This window comes from Pan troglodytes, chromosome 10 (assembly GCF_028858775.2).
Source record: "Pan troglodytes isolate AG18354 chromosome 10, NHGRI_mPanTro3-v2.0_pri, whole genome shotgun sequence".
Lineage (NCBI taxonomy): Eukaryota > Metazoa > Chordata > Mammalia > Primates > Hominidae > Pan > Pan troglodytes.
The window spans coordinates 130,757,356-130,777,335 of record NC_072408.2 but is presented as its reverse complement, the minus strand read 5'-3'; the positions used below and the strand labels follow the sequence as shown (position 1 = coordinate 130,777,335).

Genomic DNA, 19,980 nt, shown 5'->3' with positions numbered 1-19,980 from the left:
CTGGGATTACAGGCGGATGCCACGACACCCGGCTTATTTTTGTTTTTGTTTTTGTTTTTGTTTTTGAGACGGAGTCTTGCTCTGTCGCCCAGGCCGGAGTGCAGTGGCATGATCTCAGCTCACTGCAACCTCCTCCTCTCAGGTTCAAGCAAGTCTCCTGCCTCAGCCTCCCGAGTAGCTAGGACCGCAGGCGTGTGCCACCACGCCCAGCTAATTTTTTGTATTTTTAGTATAGACAGAGTTTCACCATGTTAGCCAGGATGGTTTCCATCTCCTAACCTCATGATCTACCAGCCTTGGCCTCCCAAAGTGCTGGGATTACAGGCATGAGCCACTGTGCCTGGCTGAGGCAAATGTTTTAACACTTTGGTGTATATCCTTCTACACATATCAAAAATGTGATAATATACATACAATTTTTAACATACTATTTACAAACTTAACCTATCATAGACATATTACCTTGTCGGTAAATATAGATCTACACTATTTTAAATTATTGCATACTTTAGATGTGCCATGCTAGCCCCTTATTGACAGACGTTGAGATTATTTTGTGTGGTGATTATCTTGCAAAAAATGACTTTTTTTTTTTGGTTGCTACTGGAGTTTTCTTTCCTCTTCTAGCTTTTAGAGACGTGCCTATTAAAAGATGTCTGCTGCTTAGCCAGAAATAGGGGAACCCACAAAACATCCCCATCCAAAGTTCCCGCATTTGGATGAGTCCAAATTTAGTTCAGTTACCACTTTATCACAATAAGCCAGACACACTGCAAAATGTTTTATACAAAAAATCTCATTTTACCCTCCCAGTCACTGTATCATGTAGGTTTGATTATTTCTCATGTTGTAGAAGAGAAAGGTGAGGACTCAGAGAGGTTGCAACTCGGATATGGCAGGGTCAGAATTGGAACCCACGATTCTGACTCTTGTGCTAAGCTCTCAACCTCACCTGTTTTTGCCAGATTAAAAAAGCCTAATTCTTTAAGAATGACTAATCAACAAGATGTTTTATCTTTTTAAAACATAATTGCACCTTTGCCTTCTACTTTTTGCTTCCACTTTGTAATCGTGTTTACTCTTTTTACCAAAATATTCCTGGAGTCATTGTTGAGTACTTACCTTTCCTTGAAATGTTGTCCGTTTTTATTGCTACTTTAACTTTTAGAGATTTTCAGCTCACTTACTAATTGAATTTCTTAGATACATGTACAAGTAGGAATAATAGGGTCCTACCATGCAAAACAATTTATCCAGTTCATTGTGAATTCAGAGTAACATCAGTATTCATTTTCAGAGATGGTGAGTGTCCTTTCTTAAAAGCAGGTATTTGGGATTGAGAGTTGATGGCCTAATTAGCCATGGACCATTTTTTAGCCTCGTGAAGTACTATAGATGGTTTCAAAGGGAGAAGCAGGCTTTCCTGTCCCTCAGGGCTCCTTGCTCTGCCTGCCTCTCTAGTTGCCTCCCCCAGTGGCTCTTCTCCAGTGAAAATGGAGGATAGAGGTCCCAGAAAATGCTTCTATTTGCTTTTATCCTTCCCTCTTTGGAAGTAATTGGAATTTCTTTGCTAGCTCATTTCCGTACTTAGATAATATTCAGGAAATGCCCTAGTTGGCTAAGTAAATAATCTTGAGGTATATTTATAGAAGTACTGACCAATGTTTACATAAAAATAATATAGCTAACATTCATTGAGCACTACTCTATGCCAGGCCCGTCCTGGTTGCTGTTAGCACTTAAAGCCACCCCATGAGTTAGACATCACAATGACTTAGGTGACAAGATAGGGTTCAGATACAGCCCCAAGTACGGCCTAATATCTCAAGAGTTTGTCCACTCCAGTCTCTTTTGTCCCATTGTGTTAAGCAGATCTTCTTTGGGCCTTAGTTTCTTAATCTTGAAACAAAGGGGTGTTGGATGCCTGATGTTGAAGATTTCTTCTACCCTCAATGTTTTCTGACTCCATGAATCTACTTAGAAAACCACCTCCCTGCTAGGAATCATTTTATCCTCCTGTTACATTTAATCACTGCAATTGCTGCCTTTGTTCTCTGGCCAGCCTTGATTTTCTTGATGGCAACGCTTAAGCTATAGGACACCAGAGCGGTACAGAAAGTGCCCACAGAAAAGCCCCCAGAGGTCCTTGTGCACAAACGTGGAGACACTGTGCCCTGTTAAGGGCCAGGCAGTGCTGCCAGGTCAGGGCCTTTCAAAAGTGCACAGAGAGGGCAGCAGGGCTCCTGTTGTTCATGGTAGGAGAGAACCAAATGTGAATGGGTCATAACTTACTCATGACTAGAATCTAAAAGAGCTTGTTATAACTCATTCACAGCTACCACCTGAGTGCTAGTGTGCTATTTTTTTTTAGATTCTAAAATTATTACCCTATTTCCACAGGCTTTGTGTTCAACTAAAAGATAATGTTTGTTCTTGATTGCTCAGAAACAATCTCTCATTTTTAAATGGTGAGACCCTTTCCTACCGAAGATATTCCATTTCTTTTTGTCCAAGAAATTGGTCTCAGGAATACGTTGGAATATTGCTTCTGGAATGTTGAGAAATGATGGGGTGAGGTCATGTTCAGATTCATGCTGCTGTGGTGCTTTTTGACGAACGCAGTGTAGTTCTGGTTTAGATCTCCACTCGGTGCCATTATGAAGCGGTAGGAAATGATCTGCAGCACGTATGTAATGCGTGAGTTCAGATGTGCAGGAAGAATGGAAGTTAATGAGGCGGGGGCAGGGGATGGTTTGCCATGGGAGTTCTAGACAGAGGGAACAAGGTGTGCAAAGGCCCTGTGTTGGAGGGGTCTGGGCCACGCCAGGGGCTAGAGGACCCGAGTGTTGACAAGCACACCAGCCCCGAGGGGACCCAGGGGGATGCCGCTGGGGAGGGCAGGCTGACCAAGCAGGGCCTCTGGAGCAGTGGGGCTTGGTCCCAAGAAAGTCAGAGAGATGCAACGTGATCAGAAATGTGCTTGACCATGAAAACTTGTGCCAAGGAGGATGTGCACACAGGAGAGACACTAAAGGAAAAGGCATATTTTTTAAAGGGGGAAGATAAGTCTGGCCTTGGTTCCTCCCACGGGTAACATCAGAGCTGTTTTTGGCAGCCAAGTGCTGCTTTTTCCCAGGAATAGCCTATTGCTAACTCGGCCCCCAGAGGACTCCTATCAGCCTGACCTTGCAGGGGAAGAGAGTGAGTCTGCCCCTGGCCCTGGGACCGAGCACCTGCTGGGATCCCAGGGACCAGGACACACATGCTACAGAGTGGAATACCTTGTGCTTTCTTCCTAAGCTAGTCTTGCTGCTTTGTTAAGGCCCCAGAAAGCCCCACCCTCACCCAGCTTCCTAGGAACCTTTGCTGGTATTACGAGCAAGAGTCATTAGTGAGTCTTTTTGCCGTATTGGGTGGTCGGCAGTGCCTTTACAGCTGTGTGATTTTCTAACGTGGACCCTCGAGAGCCAGTGGATCCAGCCTCCTTGCGAGCAGTGCTGTTCTGACGGCCTGGCCCTGTGCTCTGGACTCTGGAGGAACGCTGCCTTCCCTTCCGGGCCAAAAGGCTACTTCCGTGGGCTGTGTTTGCGTTTCCTCTGCAGTTTCAAAGTATTAGAGACTTGATGTGCACAACTTGGAAAACATCTGAATTTCTGCATGAAATGAAATCTGCCCCAGACGTCAGGATTGTCACCACATCACCTGCGGGCTAGGAGAAGCGGCAAGGCTTAGGTGCATTTATTGGTTTATGTTCTCTCTTTTCATGGGATAGTGTCCTCTTTTCTCCAGAGGCGGGTTGCAAGAGCAAATGATGTAAGTAACGTGAAAGAACACTGTGCTCGGGCAAGTCAGGTGGTCCACGGATAGAATTATGTCGTCATGTTAACATTAATGCCCTGAGAGGAAGGGATAGCACTTTGGAATGAAGGTGGAATTCGGCTTGAGCTGTTGAAAGGGCCCCTTGTCTTCACGCTGCTGGAGAGCATACTCGGCGAGGCCGGGCCTTCCTCAGACATGTTGACACTAGGAAATGACGGCAGTGCGCTTCCCCATCCAGGAAGCTGTCTTGCCACGTCTTCAGAGCCTATCTCTATAGGATTTGGAATGAAAAGCCTTTTTTGAGTATTAACTTTCTGAACAAGTAGAGTGAACAGTAAATTAATTTACCTAGTGGATTTGCCATAGGAAAAAATGTACGTGTGGCTTAACCTTTGAGCCCTGATCAAGGTAACCTATTCAGCAGGACTTTGACCCTCGAGGTACCCATTTGCATTGCTTCTGCTGGCGTTCTGTGGGGAGAAAAACTAGCAGAGCTGTGCAAAGTCACCTGGGTGGGGCTGGCCCTCTGGCAGCCGTGACCAAGCCCTGAAGTGATAGTCAGTTGGAGCCCCATTTTCTGCAGCTGTGGGCAGCATCTCCAAGGAGGGAAGAAGACCAATGTCCTGGCCTTGCCGCCTTTGGTTGAGCAAATAACTGTAAGATTGCGGATGGCTCCCAGCAACGCTTAGGAACAAAATTGGATTTGCCTCAGGACGGACTACTGCAGTACAAAGAGCACACAATTTGTAGCATATGCCCTTTTGACACAGAAAGTGCAAGCGTTTTGCCAAACGGGCTAGATGAGCTGCCCTCCATTCCTGGCTGACACACAGCTAAGATGGGGTGAGTGCCCTTACTCAGCAGGCGGCGTTATTCATCTGCAGCAGACGCCCTGCCTTTCTCCTTTCATCTGCCACGCTGACCCTTTTAGGGATCTGTCATGAATGCTCCTTCATGTTTCTAAAGCATCTCTGATACTGAATTAAGCCTCTTGGGACCAACTCCATTTCTCCCTCTGAATTATGTGCATCTCCCGGCTGGGTCTCCTCAGCCTAAACAGGATGCCTCGGTGGCTTCAGTCATGTCACAGTACTGGGAGCATGACATCATCACAATGATTACTTCTCTTCAGTAGTGAAGGATCGCAATGGAAAACACCACTGTCTTTTCAGCCGTGAAAACTCTTTTGCCCTCAGAAAGCCAGTGATATTGTTACTCTTTTGAGCTGATGAGAAAATAATTGAGTAATCTGGATGCCATTTGGAGATGTGTTTTGTTTCCCTGGCCCCAAGTGGACCTGCCTTATTCAGGAATATCCTAACAGCTGTAGAATGCCCTGCACAGATGGCGTCTCCATGTCAGGGCCTTTTCAGTCAGCACAGAGTGTGGAAGAAGGGGAGAGCGACAGTCAGTGAAATGCCCCAGGCCAGGAGACCCTTGTCCCCCACTGTGAGGGCTCCGAGTGGCTCACCAGCGCTCACTGTGGAGCTCTGCGCGTTACGTGATCACACTCTCCCTGCTCGCCTGCCGTTTCTTCTCCAGGCTGTCTGCCCATTATAATGGGACGCTTTAAGGACGCTTTTGTATTTCTGCAGTTAACAGAGTGGATTAATGAAACACAGCGTTGTTATAATTCAAAGTTGCTGATTGACCAAGGCAGTTAGAGTATGAATACTTACTAAATCATATTTAAATTTGTTACAAATGAAATGTAATACCACACTATGATAGAGATGGCTGCTGATAACATTTGTACTCCATTCCCCTCTGCCCCCGTGGGAGAGCGTAGAAGAAAATACTGACATCTACATATAGGCACATCCCATTTTGTGCCATCATGGCGGGTGAGGTGGTCATGTCATTTCGGGATGTTTTAGTATATCCCGTTTTCTTTGAGCAAGGTGTGCCTGTAAAGGAAGTGTGTCCCGAATTGGTGGGTTCTTGGTCTCACTGACTTCAAGAATGAAGCCGCGGACCCTCGCTGTGAGTGTTACAGCTCTTAAGGTGGCGCATCTGGAGTTTGTTCCTTCTGATGTTTGGATGTGTTCGGAGTTTCTTCCTTCTGGTGGGTTCGCGGTCTCACTGGCTCAGGAGTGAAGCTGCAGACCTTCGCGGTGAGTGTTACAGCTCATAAAAGCAGCGTGGACACAAAGAGTGAGCAGTAGCAAGATTTATTGCAAAGAGCGAAAGAACAAAGCTTCCACAGTGTGGAAGGGGACCCGAGCGGGTTACCGCTGCTGCCTCGGGCAGCCTGCTTTTATTCTCTTATCTGGCCCCACCCACATCCTGCTAATTGGTAGAGCCCAGTGGCCTGTTTTGACAGGGCACTGATTGGTGTGTTTACAATCCCTGAGCTAGACACAAAGGTTCACCACCTCCCCATCAGATTAGTTAGATACAGAGTATCCACACAAAGGTTCTCCAAGGCCCCACCAGAGCAGCTAGATACAGAGTGTCGATTGGTGCATTCACAAACCCTGAGCTAGACACAGGGTGCTGATTGGTGTGTTTACAAACCTTGAGCTAGATACAGAGTGCCGATTGGTGTATTTACAATCCCTGAGCTAGACATAAAGGTTCTCCACGTCCCCACCAGACTCAGGAGCCCGGCTGGCTTCACCCAGTGGATCCCACACCGGGGCTGCAGGTGGAGCTGCCTGCCAGTCCCGCGCCGTACGTTCGTACTCCTCAGCCCTTGGGTGGTCGATGGGATTGGGCACCATGGAGCAGGGAGCGGCACTGGTCGGGGAGGCTCGGGCGGCACAGGAGCCCATGGAGGGGGTGGGAGGCTCAGGCATGGCGGGCTGCAGGTCCCGAGCCCTGCCCTGCGGGAAGGCAGCTAAGGCCTGGTGAGAAATTGAGTGCAGCACCGGTGGGCTGGCACTGCTAGGGGACCCAGTACACCCTCTGCAGCTGCTGGCCTGGGTGCTAAGCCTCTCATTGCCTGGGTCCGGCAGGGCTGGCAGGGCCGGCCCGCTGGCTGCTCCGAGTGCGGGGCCCGCCAAGCCCACGCCCACCCAGAACTCCAGCTGGCCTGCAAGCGCCGCCGCACGCAGCCCCGGTTCCGCTTGCGCCTCTCCCTCCACACCTCCCTGCAAGCTGAGGGAGTGGGCTCCGGCCTTGGCCAGCCCAGAAAGGGGCTCCCACAGTGCAGCGGTGGGCTGAAGGGCTCCTCAAGTGCCGCCAAAGTGGGAGCCCAGGCAGAGGAGGCGCTGAGAGCAAGCGAGGGCTGTGAGGACTGCCAGCAGGCTGTCACTTCTCAGAAGCACCTAAATAGGAAGCCCATGGAAACAAAAGCTTTTCAACCCTGAAGCCCTTACATTCCTCTGGCACCACAGCTGCACTCAACAGACTGGCACCAGGCCCATTCGTGGGCCTCCAGGGTGCCAGGCACTGTGCTAGGGCTTAGGGTGCAGCAGTGAACAATCTGGAGTCTGTGTGAGGAGGCGGGAAACAGACCCACACTTACAGACCCTCACAGAGACACAAAGACTAGAACTGGGGACAGGGTGGTAATGCACCCGAGTCTGGGGGCCAGGGCTTCCGGGAGGAAGTAAACTTGTACTGAGACCTGAAGGATAAGTAGACAGTGGAGACCCAGGAGAGGTGGGTGGGAGAGGGGCCTAAGAAGAGTGTTCTGGGCAGAGGAGGAGCCATGAGAGGGCACCAGGGTGGGAGAAGCACAGCCCAGCAGGGCACCCGGAGGAAAGCTTGTGCCACCTGGAGCCCTGGGGGTAGGAGAAGGGCCAGCGAGGGTGGTGGGGCCAGTTGCAGGGCCGGGCAGACCAGTCTGATTCTCAGAGCCGTGGGAACCATTGGAGGTTTTTAAGTAGTCTCAATTTAAAAACAAGATCACTCTGCTGCCACGTGGAGAGCAGAATGGAGCAGGTAGGAGAGGACAGAGGGAGGCTTTCTGGCAGGGATTCGGGTGAGGGTGAGGACGGCCTCAGCAGCGGAGATGGGGAGAGTTGAACGGATCTGAGAGCTGCTTTCAAAGCAGGATGCCAGCAAGATCATCATGGACTGGAAATGGATGGCGGGGGATGCCAGCAAGATCATCATGGACTGGAAATGGATGGCGGGGGATGCCAGCAAGATCATCATGGACTGGAAATGGATGGCGGGGGATGCCAGCAAGATCATCATGGACTGGAAATGGATGGCGGGGGATGCCAGCAAGATCATCATGGACTGGAAATGGATGGCGGGGGATGCCAGCGTCAAGGCCACCCCCAGGTTGTGCAGCTGGGGACAGTGCTTGTGAGGGGTAGGACACTAGGCCTAGGGCAGCTCTCCTGTCATCCAAGACCCACTAAATTCTGGATCACATTTAAATGGTTCTTTCTCTTTGACAGCAAGCCACTAACATATGGGCTCTGCTTCTTCCATCAGCCAACAGAATCCTGGATTTGAGTCTGTCCTTTGAAAGCACCTCTGCTAGAGTTCCCACTTCCAAACCCCTTTCAGCTCTTCGGGATTCAGCCTCCAGGTGAGGTGCTGGAATTGATGCCAGAGTGAACGACTCCGGATTGCTGAGTGGAAGGAAGACGTAGGCACCGCTACTGACAGCTCTCAGGCGCTCCTGGGATTTTCCTTCCTTTGACGCTGAGGCTGTTCCGCTTTCAAGCGTTCTGCTTTGTGAGGGAAGGGCAAGGTCAGAAGGTGCTCACCCTTTCCACAGCAAGCACGCGGCACACGTGTGCCACACGCTGAACCTGCCTTGGTCGTAGCTGGCTCCTTTGTTAAGGTCAGCGCCCCCCAAGACCACGTGCTGTGCAGACAGTGTTGGGATCTCGGGAACTGTGGGGTTCCACTTAGAAACTAGTGTCTGGCCCAGCAGCCTACACAGGAGAGTTTGCGGTTACAGCACAGAGACGGTTTCGGGGACAGAAACATCCTTTCTTACTCTGCCAGAATGCTGCTCACGGCTCCACTGAGGAAAGCCCTGCTTGATGGAAACTCAACTCTGCCATCATCTGCAGCCCAGTGCGACGGCAGTCAAAGGCCAGGGAGAGCTATGCTTTGTTTTATAGAAACATGCCTAGAAATGGTCGCCTTAAGTTATTTAACCCACTCCCTATTGTCGGGTTTTGAGTTTGTTTCTAGTCTTTTCCAACTGCAAACTGCACTGTAGTGACCATTCTCACAGCTACCTCTTTTCACACAAAAGTAATAATTTCCCTTTGGTAGATTTCTAAAAATAAATCGCTAGTTCAGAGAGATGACCAATTCCAAGGCTTCTGATCAGCTCTGCCCAATCACTGCCCGTGGTGAGGTGCCCCCCGAGACTGTACTTGCCGTGTCCTGGGGCCACTGTCCTCTCCTGCCAGTTTTTGTCCCCAACTGAAAGGGCCTCTTGTTTCTCTTTTTCCTGGTCCTTTTTAGGATGTATCATTGTTCACTCCCCTTCGTGAGCTCCGTCGTGTTTTATTTCCTTCTCTGCGTTCTCAGGTTGCCCTTGGAGTGGAGTCTGTGGCTTTCCACCGGAGCAGCGCCCAGGAAGTGTTTTCGTGTGATGAAAGTGTATGTCTGAAGTTCGTTATGAACTCATCCTAGCTCCAGAGCTAGTGTGCATGCATGTCACTGGTCGTACAGATAATTGATGAGCAATTGGTGTCGTCTGAAGCAGTGACAGCCTGGGTGTGTCAGTGTCTCCAAAACGGTTCCACTGTGGCATCCTACAAATGGGCTGCGTCCTGGGAGCCATTGAGAAGTTGTACCTCCTTTACGGAGGGTTCTCTGGAATAGCAAACTAGGGAAAATGCATTCTGAGGTTCTGTATTTACAATAATAATTTATAAGCAAATAACTCACATTTCATCCTCAGTATTTTTCAGTGCTGTACAAGCGTCTTGAATTACTCTGGTAGCTTTTCCAGAAAGACCCATGACTTCACCACATTTCTCGAGTTACGATGAAGGTAGAGTCTGGGGCCCTGAGTGAGCATCAGATGCTGGAAGCTGGGGCTGGGAGGGGCCAAGCATTGGGGACAGACTCCAGACACCTGCACCACCCCCTGGCCCCATGAGATACGTTCTCAGACCCTCCCAAGAAGGATCTGTGGCTCCTCTCAGTGCTGTGAAGTGCAGGGGGCTTCCCTCTGGAATTCAGCCCATCTCTCCCTCCTACTTTGGCTGGCTCGAGATGCCATTTAGAGGAAATGTTTGGCCCATTTCCCAGGTGCCAGCTTTTCCCATGAGGAAGCTGTCAGTGCTTCCTGGTCAGGGAAATCTTTTGGGCGTGATTTGGTCAGTCAGTCTGTTGGGGTGAGGTGGTGCGTGGAGAGGACAGGATTTGGAACCAGGGGTCCCTGGATTAGAATCCCTGCTCCATACCTCACTGGCTGTGTGACCCCAGGCTCGCGAATCTGCCTCTCTTGATCTGTTTCCTCATGAGTAAAGGGAAGTGACTTTGTACTCTGGAGTGGGCCTCACTCATTCATGTGCCAGGCATCGTGCTAGGTGCTAGGGCACACCCCAAGGCATTCGGGAAGCAGAGGCTGCCGTCCCTGGCCTGGGGCCTCCCTGCAGTGATGGGAATGTAGCCCTGGTGCCCCCACACCCTGCCCTTCAGGCACCGTGGTTTCCTTCTGCTCTCTCCTGGGAGGTGCACACCCCTCTGCACCCAGAGCCAAGGAGGGCAGGCAGCCCTGGGACCCTCTTCAGGCACCGCAGCCAGGGTCTGTGTTACCCACAGGTCCTCTGGATGTCAGCATGGCAGCCACAAACCTGGAGAACCAGCTGCACAGCGCACAGAAGAACCTCCTGTTCCTTCAGCGGGAGCATGCCAGCACGCTCAAGGGGCTGCACTCCGAGATCAGGCGGCTGCAGCAGCACTGCACAGGTACATCGGGGAGCAGGCCCGGGCAGGCGGGGGGCAGCTATGTGGCACGGCAGAGCCCAGCGTCAGAATGTGCTAGGCCTGCCCTGCCCCCAGCTCCCATCATCGTTGCAGGAGTCCATCTGAATGCCTTATATCATCCTCATTGCATAATCAAGATGCACTAAGCATAAAGCTGCAAAGCCTTTTCTTGGCATACTGAGGACTTAAGAGATTAAAATACAATGGTTAGAATCTCCAATGTGTTTTGGAACTGATAACCAAGATATAGCCTGTGTGATACATAGAGCCAGCTGCTGGATTGTTTGTTTTGGATGGTTGGGATATGCTGTGGGGGAATGGGGAAGGGAGTTTGGGGGAACAGAGGGTGCCCTCTGACCCCAGGGAGCACAGTGGCCGCAGATATTTTCTGCTGCTCTCATGCTCACCTCTCCTGCTGCCAAACCCTGCTCTGTCTGGGTAGGACTCGCTGGCTAATCGTGGGAATCGGTTTTGCATTTTCAAAGCTGATGAAGATTTTGAAATGTACAGTAAAAGAATTAATGTGTTAACATTTCCCTTTTAGATTTAACATATGAGCTGACAGTCAAAAGTTCGGAACAGACAGGTAAGAACTCCTCCCCAGAAGTAAATGACAGGAGGTTTCCCTTTGTGGTACGTGTTGGTGCCGTTTTCACTAGTCACACACTTAGGAGAAAATGCTCTTGCTGGGAAGAGTTATGCGTGTGGCCTGAGCTCTCTAAGGGAAGATGAGAAGGATGTTTGGATCCCTCCGTGTTGCAAGTGGTTATTAGTGGGCAGGGGGATGAGTGATTTTGTTTTCTTTTGAATGACACATATATTTGGAATGCCTATTATATGTTTTTCTGATTTTCCTACAATGAACATGTGTTCCTTGTGTAATCAGAACATAAAAATAGACGTGAGTTAAACCCAAAAGGAGGAGTAACAGCAGCAGCAGCATTGGGCAGAACCGCCCCCGCTCCTCCGTGTCGCTGCCACCTAGCATGGGCCTGGCACAGAGCAGCAGCTCGCTAAATGCTGGCGGGCGAGTGGTCACATTACTAGACAGCTCCCTGAGGATCTGGGGCTTTCTCTGGACTACAGCCCCAGAACCCTCCCCAAACCAGAATCCTCCAGGACCTCAGGAAACCCCAAAGGGCAGCTGCCTGCTGGCCGCCAGAGAAGAGACAGAAACCCAGGCCTTCCCAGGGCCCTCTGTGCCTACTGCAAAGAGCCTGCTCCCTAAAACAGGGTGGGGGTTTGGAAAGTGCTGAATCCATGTTTGTGCAGAGACACCTGTTGGAAACGGGTTTATCACGTCGGGAAGGCAATGGATGGCTCAGCAAGGCTAGTTTACTTTCTGCAGAAAGGGTGCAACTCGCCAGCAGTCTCACCACGAGAGCACACTCAAAACAAAGGAGACGAGGACATTTATAATCTTCATAACCTGATGCAGTTGCCCTATGACTGTGTCCAGTTTCCATTGACTGGAATGGGACCTCACATTCTAAGCTTGACCCGATTGGCTAACAGCTTGAAACTTTCCTAAATAGGCAAAAGGGAAAGAGGACAAAGAAAAGAGGAAGCTAGTCATGAGAGGGTCAGGAGAGTTTCCAAATAAGGAAGAGCATGCACTATGGTCCAGGGCTCACTCAGCCCTGTGCAGGCGTGTCGGGGCAAGGCGGAGCAGCTACACTGGAACATATATAGAGACATACATAGAGCAAGGAAATGACAAGCTCTTTATGGTTTCAAGAAACTTTGAAGAACTTCTCCATTTCCCACAATGCCTTTTTCTAAACAGGCCTCACAATGGCAGTTACTATTCATGAGAGTGTCCAGTTCCTTGTAAAAGACACAGACCATTTCCACCAAGCCTTAGCGGATTACCGAGCACTGATTTTTTTCCATTTGCATTGCTCATATTACAGCCTCCTGAGTGCGCCACCCAGGAGCCCAGACATCTTTTTGTCTGCGTGTGGTAGGGAAGGCGCCGTGGGCTTCTTGGGGTGGTGGAATGGGAGGCTGTCCTCAGAAGTCTCCCTGTGGAGGGACACCAGGGACCTCCCCCGAAGCCCTGGGACTGGGAGCTGGGCCTCTGGGAATGCAGAGGAACAGGATTTCAACCTGACACTGGGGACCTCCAGCGTCCACACCTGCCAGCACTGAAGCCTTGGGAAAGGAGCTACCCGTGTCATGGAAGCCAGGGCGTCCTCGCTCCCTGTCCTCTCCTGGCCCAGGCTAATCTGAAGCAGCATAGTTTGCCCTGTGGCCTCTCCAGTCAGGGTTCTCAACCCGAGGTCCCAAGGCCACCTGCCCGCCCACCCACCCACCTGATGTAGTACTCCCAGCAGCAGCAGGGTCTCACAGCAAGGGCTGTGTCTTAGGGGAGGCAGTTTCAAAAGCCTCTCAGGTGGTTCCAGTCGGGGTGTCTCCCCTCCCAGTGGTGAAAATCATTGTTTTACATTAGTGCACCCAAAACTGCCCAATTCCAAGCAGTTTCGGGACCCAGGGTACAGCATAGACTCTTGGCTTCCCTCCCCTGGGGGCTGTGACCCCAGAAGTCTGGGCGGGCCCAGGGAGTGCGCAGGTTTAGAAGCGTTGCAGTGCCCTGACGCTCGGGCAGGCTCAGCAGTGCAGCGTTTGGAGACCAGCAGCAGTTGCTGCTGTCAGCTCAGTGTGCACCAAGCTTTCATGGGAAGACTGAAATTTCCAGAAAGGGGGTACGTACAGAGGAGGAGGTGGAGTGGAGCTTTCTATAAAGAGCAAGAAATTGGCAAAACAGGAGGTGCTGATTCCCGGGAAGGACAGTCACCGAAGCAGCTCTCCAGAGCTGGGGATGGAGGAGCAGTCGCACCAGCTCCTTCCCACAGGACGGCCCACTCAAGTCGGGGCCGGTAAACATCAGCCTGGAGCCAAGGCTGCACCCTGGAGGAGGAGGCAGCACAGCTAGATGACTCTCAAGGAAGGATGATAAGGAGGATGTCTATCCAGGAGGAGCTTCTCTCAGGATGCTGTGGCCAAAAGAACCAGAGTGATGCTTAATGAGGCCCAGATTTGGGCCTCTGCTCTGACTCGGAGGGGCTGTGTGGCCTTGGGCAGGTTCTTTGACATCTCTGAACCTGCATCTTCATCTCACAGGTGCCCCACAAATCCAAGTCCCCAGTCCGACCACCAGGGCCCTCTGCCTTTGTGGGCTACCCCTCACAGGACATGAGCAAAGCCCGGGGACAGCCTTGTTCCTGAATGTTTCAAACGTCCATCAGCCTTTTGCAGCACTGCCTGGGGGAAGAAAAATCCCAGGATGCTCACAGCAGGCCAGGGATGTGGTTGAAGGTCTGAGGTTGCAGCCCTTCCTCGGAAGGAGCCCAAGGCCCACTGTCCACCCGAGTGTGGGCTGAAAGCAAAGGCCCTGCGACCGGCATGGGTTGTTGTCCCACAGGCCCTGGGGGAAGGACAGCGGGTACCAGGCCCAATGCCGTGCCCAGGTCAGCATTTCAGGTTGCATGGGTTCAGCCCAGGTGGCTGGGCTCCTGGGTCTTACAGTGTCTACAGAGTCGTGTGTGTGTCTCTGTCCCTCTCTCTACCTCTGAAACTGTGTTTTAGGATCTATTTTCCTTTTGGCAAAAGAAGAAACCTCATGAAAGGTAGTACTGCATGCATCCTTTTTAGGGAGGTCATTTGCTGACATTATACCTGCACATACACACACAGACACATGGTTTTTAAAACTAGAAACTTGCAATGGTTCAACTTAAAATTTTTCAACTGCATGGGGCAATACCCATTCAGTACACTCCTCGACTTACCACGGATATGTCCAGATAAACCCATGGTAAGCTGAAAATATCGAAAACACACTTTTGACTTACGGTATTTTCAACTTACATTGGATTTTTCGGGACATGACCCCATGCTAAGTCGAGGAGCGCCCATCACCTGCAGCGAGCTTGTAACATGCAAGTGTCCTGCACAAGACCAGTCCAGTCAGCTGTGGGCCCTCAAAAGCTCAGAGTCTGGCGGCGGGACATGCTGCAGAGCTGCTGCTAGCTCAGGCAGGTGGGAAAATTCAAAGCGAGACAGACAGAAGCCCGGGAAAGACGTCCAGTGCCTAGGCAGGCCCTGGGTGGTGGAGTTGGTACAGGGAAACTGGGCGTGCAGGTCTGGAGTTAGGTCAAGGACAGAGGGTACAATAGAGACAGAACAAGAGGTGGTGGCTTGGGGAGAGTGATGGAAGCTTTGATTCATGTGGGAGCAGATAACATTCAGGACAGATTGAGGAACTGGAAGGCATCTGGCAGTTTGGGTTTTATTAGGCAGTGAGGAACCATTTTGAACAGAGGACAAGAATATTTAGGGGGTGACCAAGCTTCCTAAATACAGGATGGGCTGAAACGAAGACCAGAGAGGAGGTGGGACCAAGGCCGGCTGGAGGAGCAGGGAGGGGACAGTACTGAGCAGCCAGCAGAAAGGCACAGTCAGGGAGGGGAGGCCAGGGATGGCGACTGCATCCAGTTTCCCTGGGAGAGTCAAGATGTGGGAAGCAGAGCAGCTATCTGGACTTGAGGGTGTGTCTGACGGACACTCACTTGGAGAAGTGGTGCTCAGGAGACACTGAATCGGGAGCTGATGCTCAAGTTGAATTCCAGACCAGCAAGGAAGAGTCTAGAAAGAACTTCCCAGGGGCCAGGCAAGGAGGATGGCCAGCCAGCCAGCGTTAGGAGGAGTAGGATGGTGACCCAGGGTTTAGAGCCAAGGGTGCTATGTGAGGTGACCAGGGACTGCAGGTCACCAGAAGAGCAGGAGAAGGAGGCGGCTGGTGTTTGCTGAAGGACTGGGTGAGGGCAGGCACCCAGGGACAGCAAAAGGAGGCAGAGGCCCGAAGTGTTAGGGCAGGGGCAGGGAGGGACCAAGGGTAAGAGCCACAGAGGCGAGACAGCTCACTCTCTGAGCAGGAAGTGGGAAAGAGTCTGTGTGTGTGTGTGTGAGAGAGAGACGGGGGTAGGGGGTGAGAGAGGCGGCCAGCGGCAGAGCAAAGGTGACAGCCCCACATCTCTTCTCCTCTAAACATCAGAATTTTACTTCAATAGACATGGATAATTCTTTTTACATTTGAGTTTCAAAACAGTACTTTGAATGTAGCAGGCATTTCATAAATGCCATCTGAGCAGACAGAGGGATTTGCGGCCAGTTTCATCCTAAGTGTTTGCTGAGGTCTGATACTCTGCAATTGCCTGTTTTAACTTCAGCATCTTTAAGGTTCAGAGACATTCTTTTATGCAGTAAGCCAGAGAACTAAGAGCCGGAAAGGGCCTCTGAGATGCCCTGATCTCCCCACCTCGGGGAGGGGAGGGGTCTTTCCAGAGCCCCCACAGCCCTGCCTTCTGCATGGCCCCCACAGCCTAGACAGGGCCCCCCGCCAGACAGGTCCGCCTGCCCCATAGGCCTCACCACTCGGCCTCAGTCTAATGAGTTCTTCACCTGCTTCCTCGGCTTATTCTTGTAGGAGACGGGACTTCTAGAAGCAGTGAATTAAAGAAAAGATGTGAAGAGCTGGAAGCCCAACTGAAAGTGAAAGAGAACGAAAATGCTGAGTTGTTGAAAGAACTGGAGCAGAAAAATGCAATGATCACAGTGCTGGAGAACACCATCAAGGAGCGGGAGAAGAAGTACCTGGAGGAGCTGAAGGCCAAGAGTCACAAGCTGACCCTGCTGTCTAGCGAGCTGGAGCAGCGGGCCAGCACCATCGCCTACCTGACCTCCCAGCTGCACGCCGCCAAGAAGAAGCTCATGAGCTCCAGCGGGACCTCAGATGCCAGCCCGTCAGGGAGCCCCGTGCTGGCCAGCTACAAGCCAGCGCCCCCCAAAGACAAGCTACCTGAAACGCCTCGCCGCCGCATGAAAAAGAGCCTCTCAGCCCCCTTGCACCCGGAATTTGAAGAGGTCTACAGATTCGGGGCAGAGAGCAGGAAACTCCTTTTGCGGGAACCAGTGGATGCTATGCCCGACCCCACCCCATTTCTGCTGGCTAGGGAGTCCGCCGAGGTCCACCTCATCAAAGAGAGGCCCCTCGTCATCCCCCCCATCGCCTCCGACCGAAGCGGCGAGCAGCACAGCCCGGCCCGCGAAAAGCCGCACAAGGCCCACGTCGGGGTGGCGCATCGGATCCACCACGCCACCCCGCCGCAGGCCCAGCCCGAGGTGAAGACCCTGGCGGTCGACCAGGTGAACGGAGGCAAGGTGGTGAGGAAGCACTCAGGGACGGACAGAACTGTGTGAAGCCCGCCGTGCCCCACCCCGCGCTGTCCATGCACTGTGAGCACCACTGGGAAATCTCAGCCACACCTTTTCTGTTTAATCCCATGCATGCCAAACAAACACTTTTCACACCTACCGACCCATTCTCCTTCTGCTTCTCTTGCCCTCTTCTTCACACCAAAATATGATCGTGTCCCTGCTGCAGAATATGTATTTCCTAATTGCTGTGGCCAAACGCCTGTGTGCTGAATCGCTTGCTTCTGATCCCGCTCCGTGTAACCTAAGTGCGCTGCAGGCAAAGCCCAGGCCACGGCTGCGTCACTACTGATGTTCACGATGCCACACAGTCACACACCTAATTCATTCTCAAGTCGGAGCAACACATACCAACCTTGACCTTATCCTCAAGCTCCAGGGCAGCCTGGCCGAGCAGCCCCTGCTCCCTCCTGGAGACCCTTGTCACCTCCCAAGCTCCTCCTGGAGACCCCTGTCACCTCCTGACCAACCTTTCCCAGGGCGGCACTGATCACCGAGCAGCCGTGCGTGTATCTCAAGGAACTAAATAAGATGACGCTACTCCTCATAGCACCACAACCTGAATGTGTGTTCATATTTTTTTGTTAGTTTTATCCAAAATGTTTAAGATCCCAACAAACTTTATTTTCTAAACCTGCCTTCCTTCTGTTTTGTGTCTTTTATTAAACACCTGAAGGAGGGCTAGGAGACTGCAGGAGGGAGAGCAATCACAGGTCCCAGAAGCGACTCTGGCCTCCTCCCGGCCCAGAGCTAGTCCTTAGAATGTGCTGCGCTCCTGAGCTTCTGTGGGAAGCTGCTTTTGCCTCTGATGGCCCCTGCCCACTGTGCTGCCCGTGCTAGCCCCTCTCCTCCCTCGTGGAGTGAAGCCACCCGTCACCTCCAGGTGGCCAGCCAGGGCTCCAGGCCAGCCTCATGGTGCACAGAGGGAAGGGGTGCCCAGTGACCACTGGTCCTGGAGGTTCTGTGTCCTTACCTGACCCCACACAGACCCAGGCAGGCTGGGGGTAGAAGCTCCTGCAGGAACTAAACACTAAGCTCAACAACTTCACAGTCGCCATAGCAGGTCAGAGCCAAGGAAGCTAGGGCCAGAGAGTTCTGGAAGGGGGAGAAGTGGCTCCAGGTGACTGGCCACTTCTGCTCTGTGCCCGACATCATCAGCCCTTCTTGCCAAAAAGGAGCATCTGCTGAAACAGACCTGGATCGTCGAAAACACACCTTTGGAAATTACATTAGGATTCTCACTTGTGCCAATGCTATGTATGCCAGGCATTTTTGCCTAATCAAGTGTTTTCTCTGAGAAGGAAAAGAAAACTCCACACATCTTAAAATACTCTCCAATATTTACTTTTTGATTATATAAATTCCTTTTAAAAAGTAGTATTAAAAACAAAACCATTCAGGTTAATTTGTATGGAAAGAGATTTAAGTGGCTGATTTCAAATGAAAAATCAGTGTCAGTCCCCCTCCTGCCTCTTGAGAGGCCCCAAGAAATGACAGCAGACCCGATCACTCTTCCTGACAACCCCAGGCTCCGAATTCATTAAGCAGTTTTCTTCACCCAAAGGTTAATCAGAATTCAGGGTGAGGCATACTCCTTGCAGCACCCAGTGAGAAATGTGCCTCGTGGTAAAGAGATCAGCTTCGAAAACCAAGCCGACTCCCATGGCGTTCCTTCTCATGGAGGTGGTGTAGACAGGGGTCCGGAAAGTATTCTGCGAGGGAAAGGCAGGTGAGATGCCCCCACGGAGAGAGGGTGCAGGGGGATGAAGGCAGAGGTGCAGTGTAAGTCTTGACAGGCAGGGGCCCCTGTGCAAGACTGCACCTGAGAACACGCACGAGGCTGGGGCTGCTCAGGGCCACCCTCCGCCAGCTTCACGGGGACCTGGCTTCACACTGACACACTGGTTAAAAGTGGGTCCTGGCCCAGGCAGAGCAGAAGACATCTGCTGTCCACACCAGAGGGAACCACTTTATGACTCAGGCAATGTCTGTAGCATTTTGCAAGAAGGGAGGGAGTCTCCCCTTGGTTAGTCTAGACCACAGGATCACAGCTTGAGCCTGACACCTCTGGAAGGATCGGCATCCACACACACATGCAGCCGCGCCTTTCCCAGGAAGCAGCTATCCGTAGCTTTTATCACGGCTCCAAGACTCTCCCCAGCCCATAAAGCTTAGGCACCCCTGTTTTAAAAAGTAGGACTGTTGGAAACCACCTCAGCCATAACTACAGTCAGAAGAGGAAGGGCCCTGGTGTCAGAGAGGAGGGGCTGGGACCTTCACCTGCAGCTTGAGGCGATGGGCTTCAATGGGGATGATCTTCAGGATGGGCAGGTCCACAACCAGCACCTTGGGTTTGCTCTTGGTAAGACATCCTTTTTCTATATCCCAGTCAGCACCTTCCAGGTACAGTCCTGAGACAAAGCATCCTAGGGACACAAGGCAGAGACTGGATACAACTGGAACATGCACAGCCTGCCACGGAGTGGCTCTATCAGGCGCACACACAGCGACACACAGGCCACTGGCTGGCCTCCTCCCCAGCGCATTGGGGACAGCCCAGGCCCTTCTCCAGCATTTCTGTCCTGCCCACCTTCCCTCTGTGGAGGAGCAGCCCAGACAGGACCCTGTGGCCCTCGCCATGGCCCAGAGAAATGGGTGTGGGGCGGTGGCCTCTCCCCCAGGAATGAGGCATCAAGGCCCACGGACTTAGACCACCCTGGGCCCCCAGGCTAGAAAGATGCATGGTCCCAGAGTCAGAATGGGCACCATGGCAACCCCAGCTACCCTGTGAGCCGAAGTGGCTGGGGAGCAGGAAGTCGAAGCCTCACAGAGAAAGTGGTCTCCGGGGAGGAGGACCCAGCAGACGTGCAAAGAGAGGAACACACTCCTGCGGCCCCAGAGAGAGTGGTGGCCCGGACACCTGCCACCTCCCCTGCCACTGAGACCTGGAGAGTCCCTGCATCTTTACCATAAGTCCCCAGTCCTTAAGCCATCTCAAAAGAGCTTTTGTTCCTTGCAGTTAAA

At 51.9% G+C, this 19,980-nt stretch overlaps 2 protein-coding genes across 7 annotated transcripts in view; one reads left to right on the top strand and one right to left on the bottom strand.

Annotated features, from left to right (window-relative positions):
• CCDC92 (coiled-coil domain containing 92) overlaps positions 1–17,594 on the top strand; it is a 36,676-nt gene extending 19,082 nt beyond the window's left edge. The window contains exons 1-6 of one of the 6 annotated variants that reach the window (XM_016922660.4): positions 8,212–8,308; positions 9,271–9,342; positions 9,647–9,739; positions 10,516–10,662; positions 11,225–11,266; positions 16,169–17,594. In XM_016922660.4, the coding sequence (XP_016778149.1) occupies positions 9,706–9,739; positions 10,516–10,662; positions 11,225–11,266; positions 16,169–16,941 (996 nt within the window). In that variant the 5' untranslated portion in view covers positions 8,212–8,308; positions 9,271–9,342; positions 9,647–9,705 and the 3' untranslated portion in view covers positions 16,942–17,594. 6 annotated transcript variants of the gene reach the window in all.
• A 690-nt stretch (positions 17,595–18,284) lies between these two features.
• DNAH10 (dynein axonemal heavy chain 10) overlaps positions 18,285–19,980 on the bottom strand; it is a 174,117-nt gene continuing 172,421 nt past the window's right edge. The window contains exons 78-79 of the mRNA XM_054663807.2: positions 19,237–19,382; positions 18,285–18,668 (exon numbers count right to left, since the gene is read on the bottom strand). Of these exons, the coding sequence (XP_054519782.2) occupies positions 18,522–18,668; positions 19,237–19,382 (293 nt within the window). The 3' untranslated portion in view covers positions 18,285–18,521. The remainder of the gene's footprint in view (positions 18,669–19,236; positions 19,383–19,980) is intronic.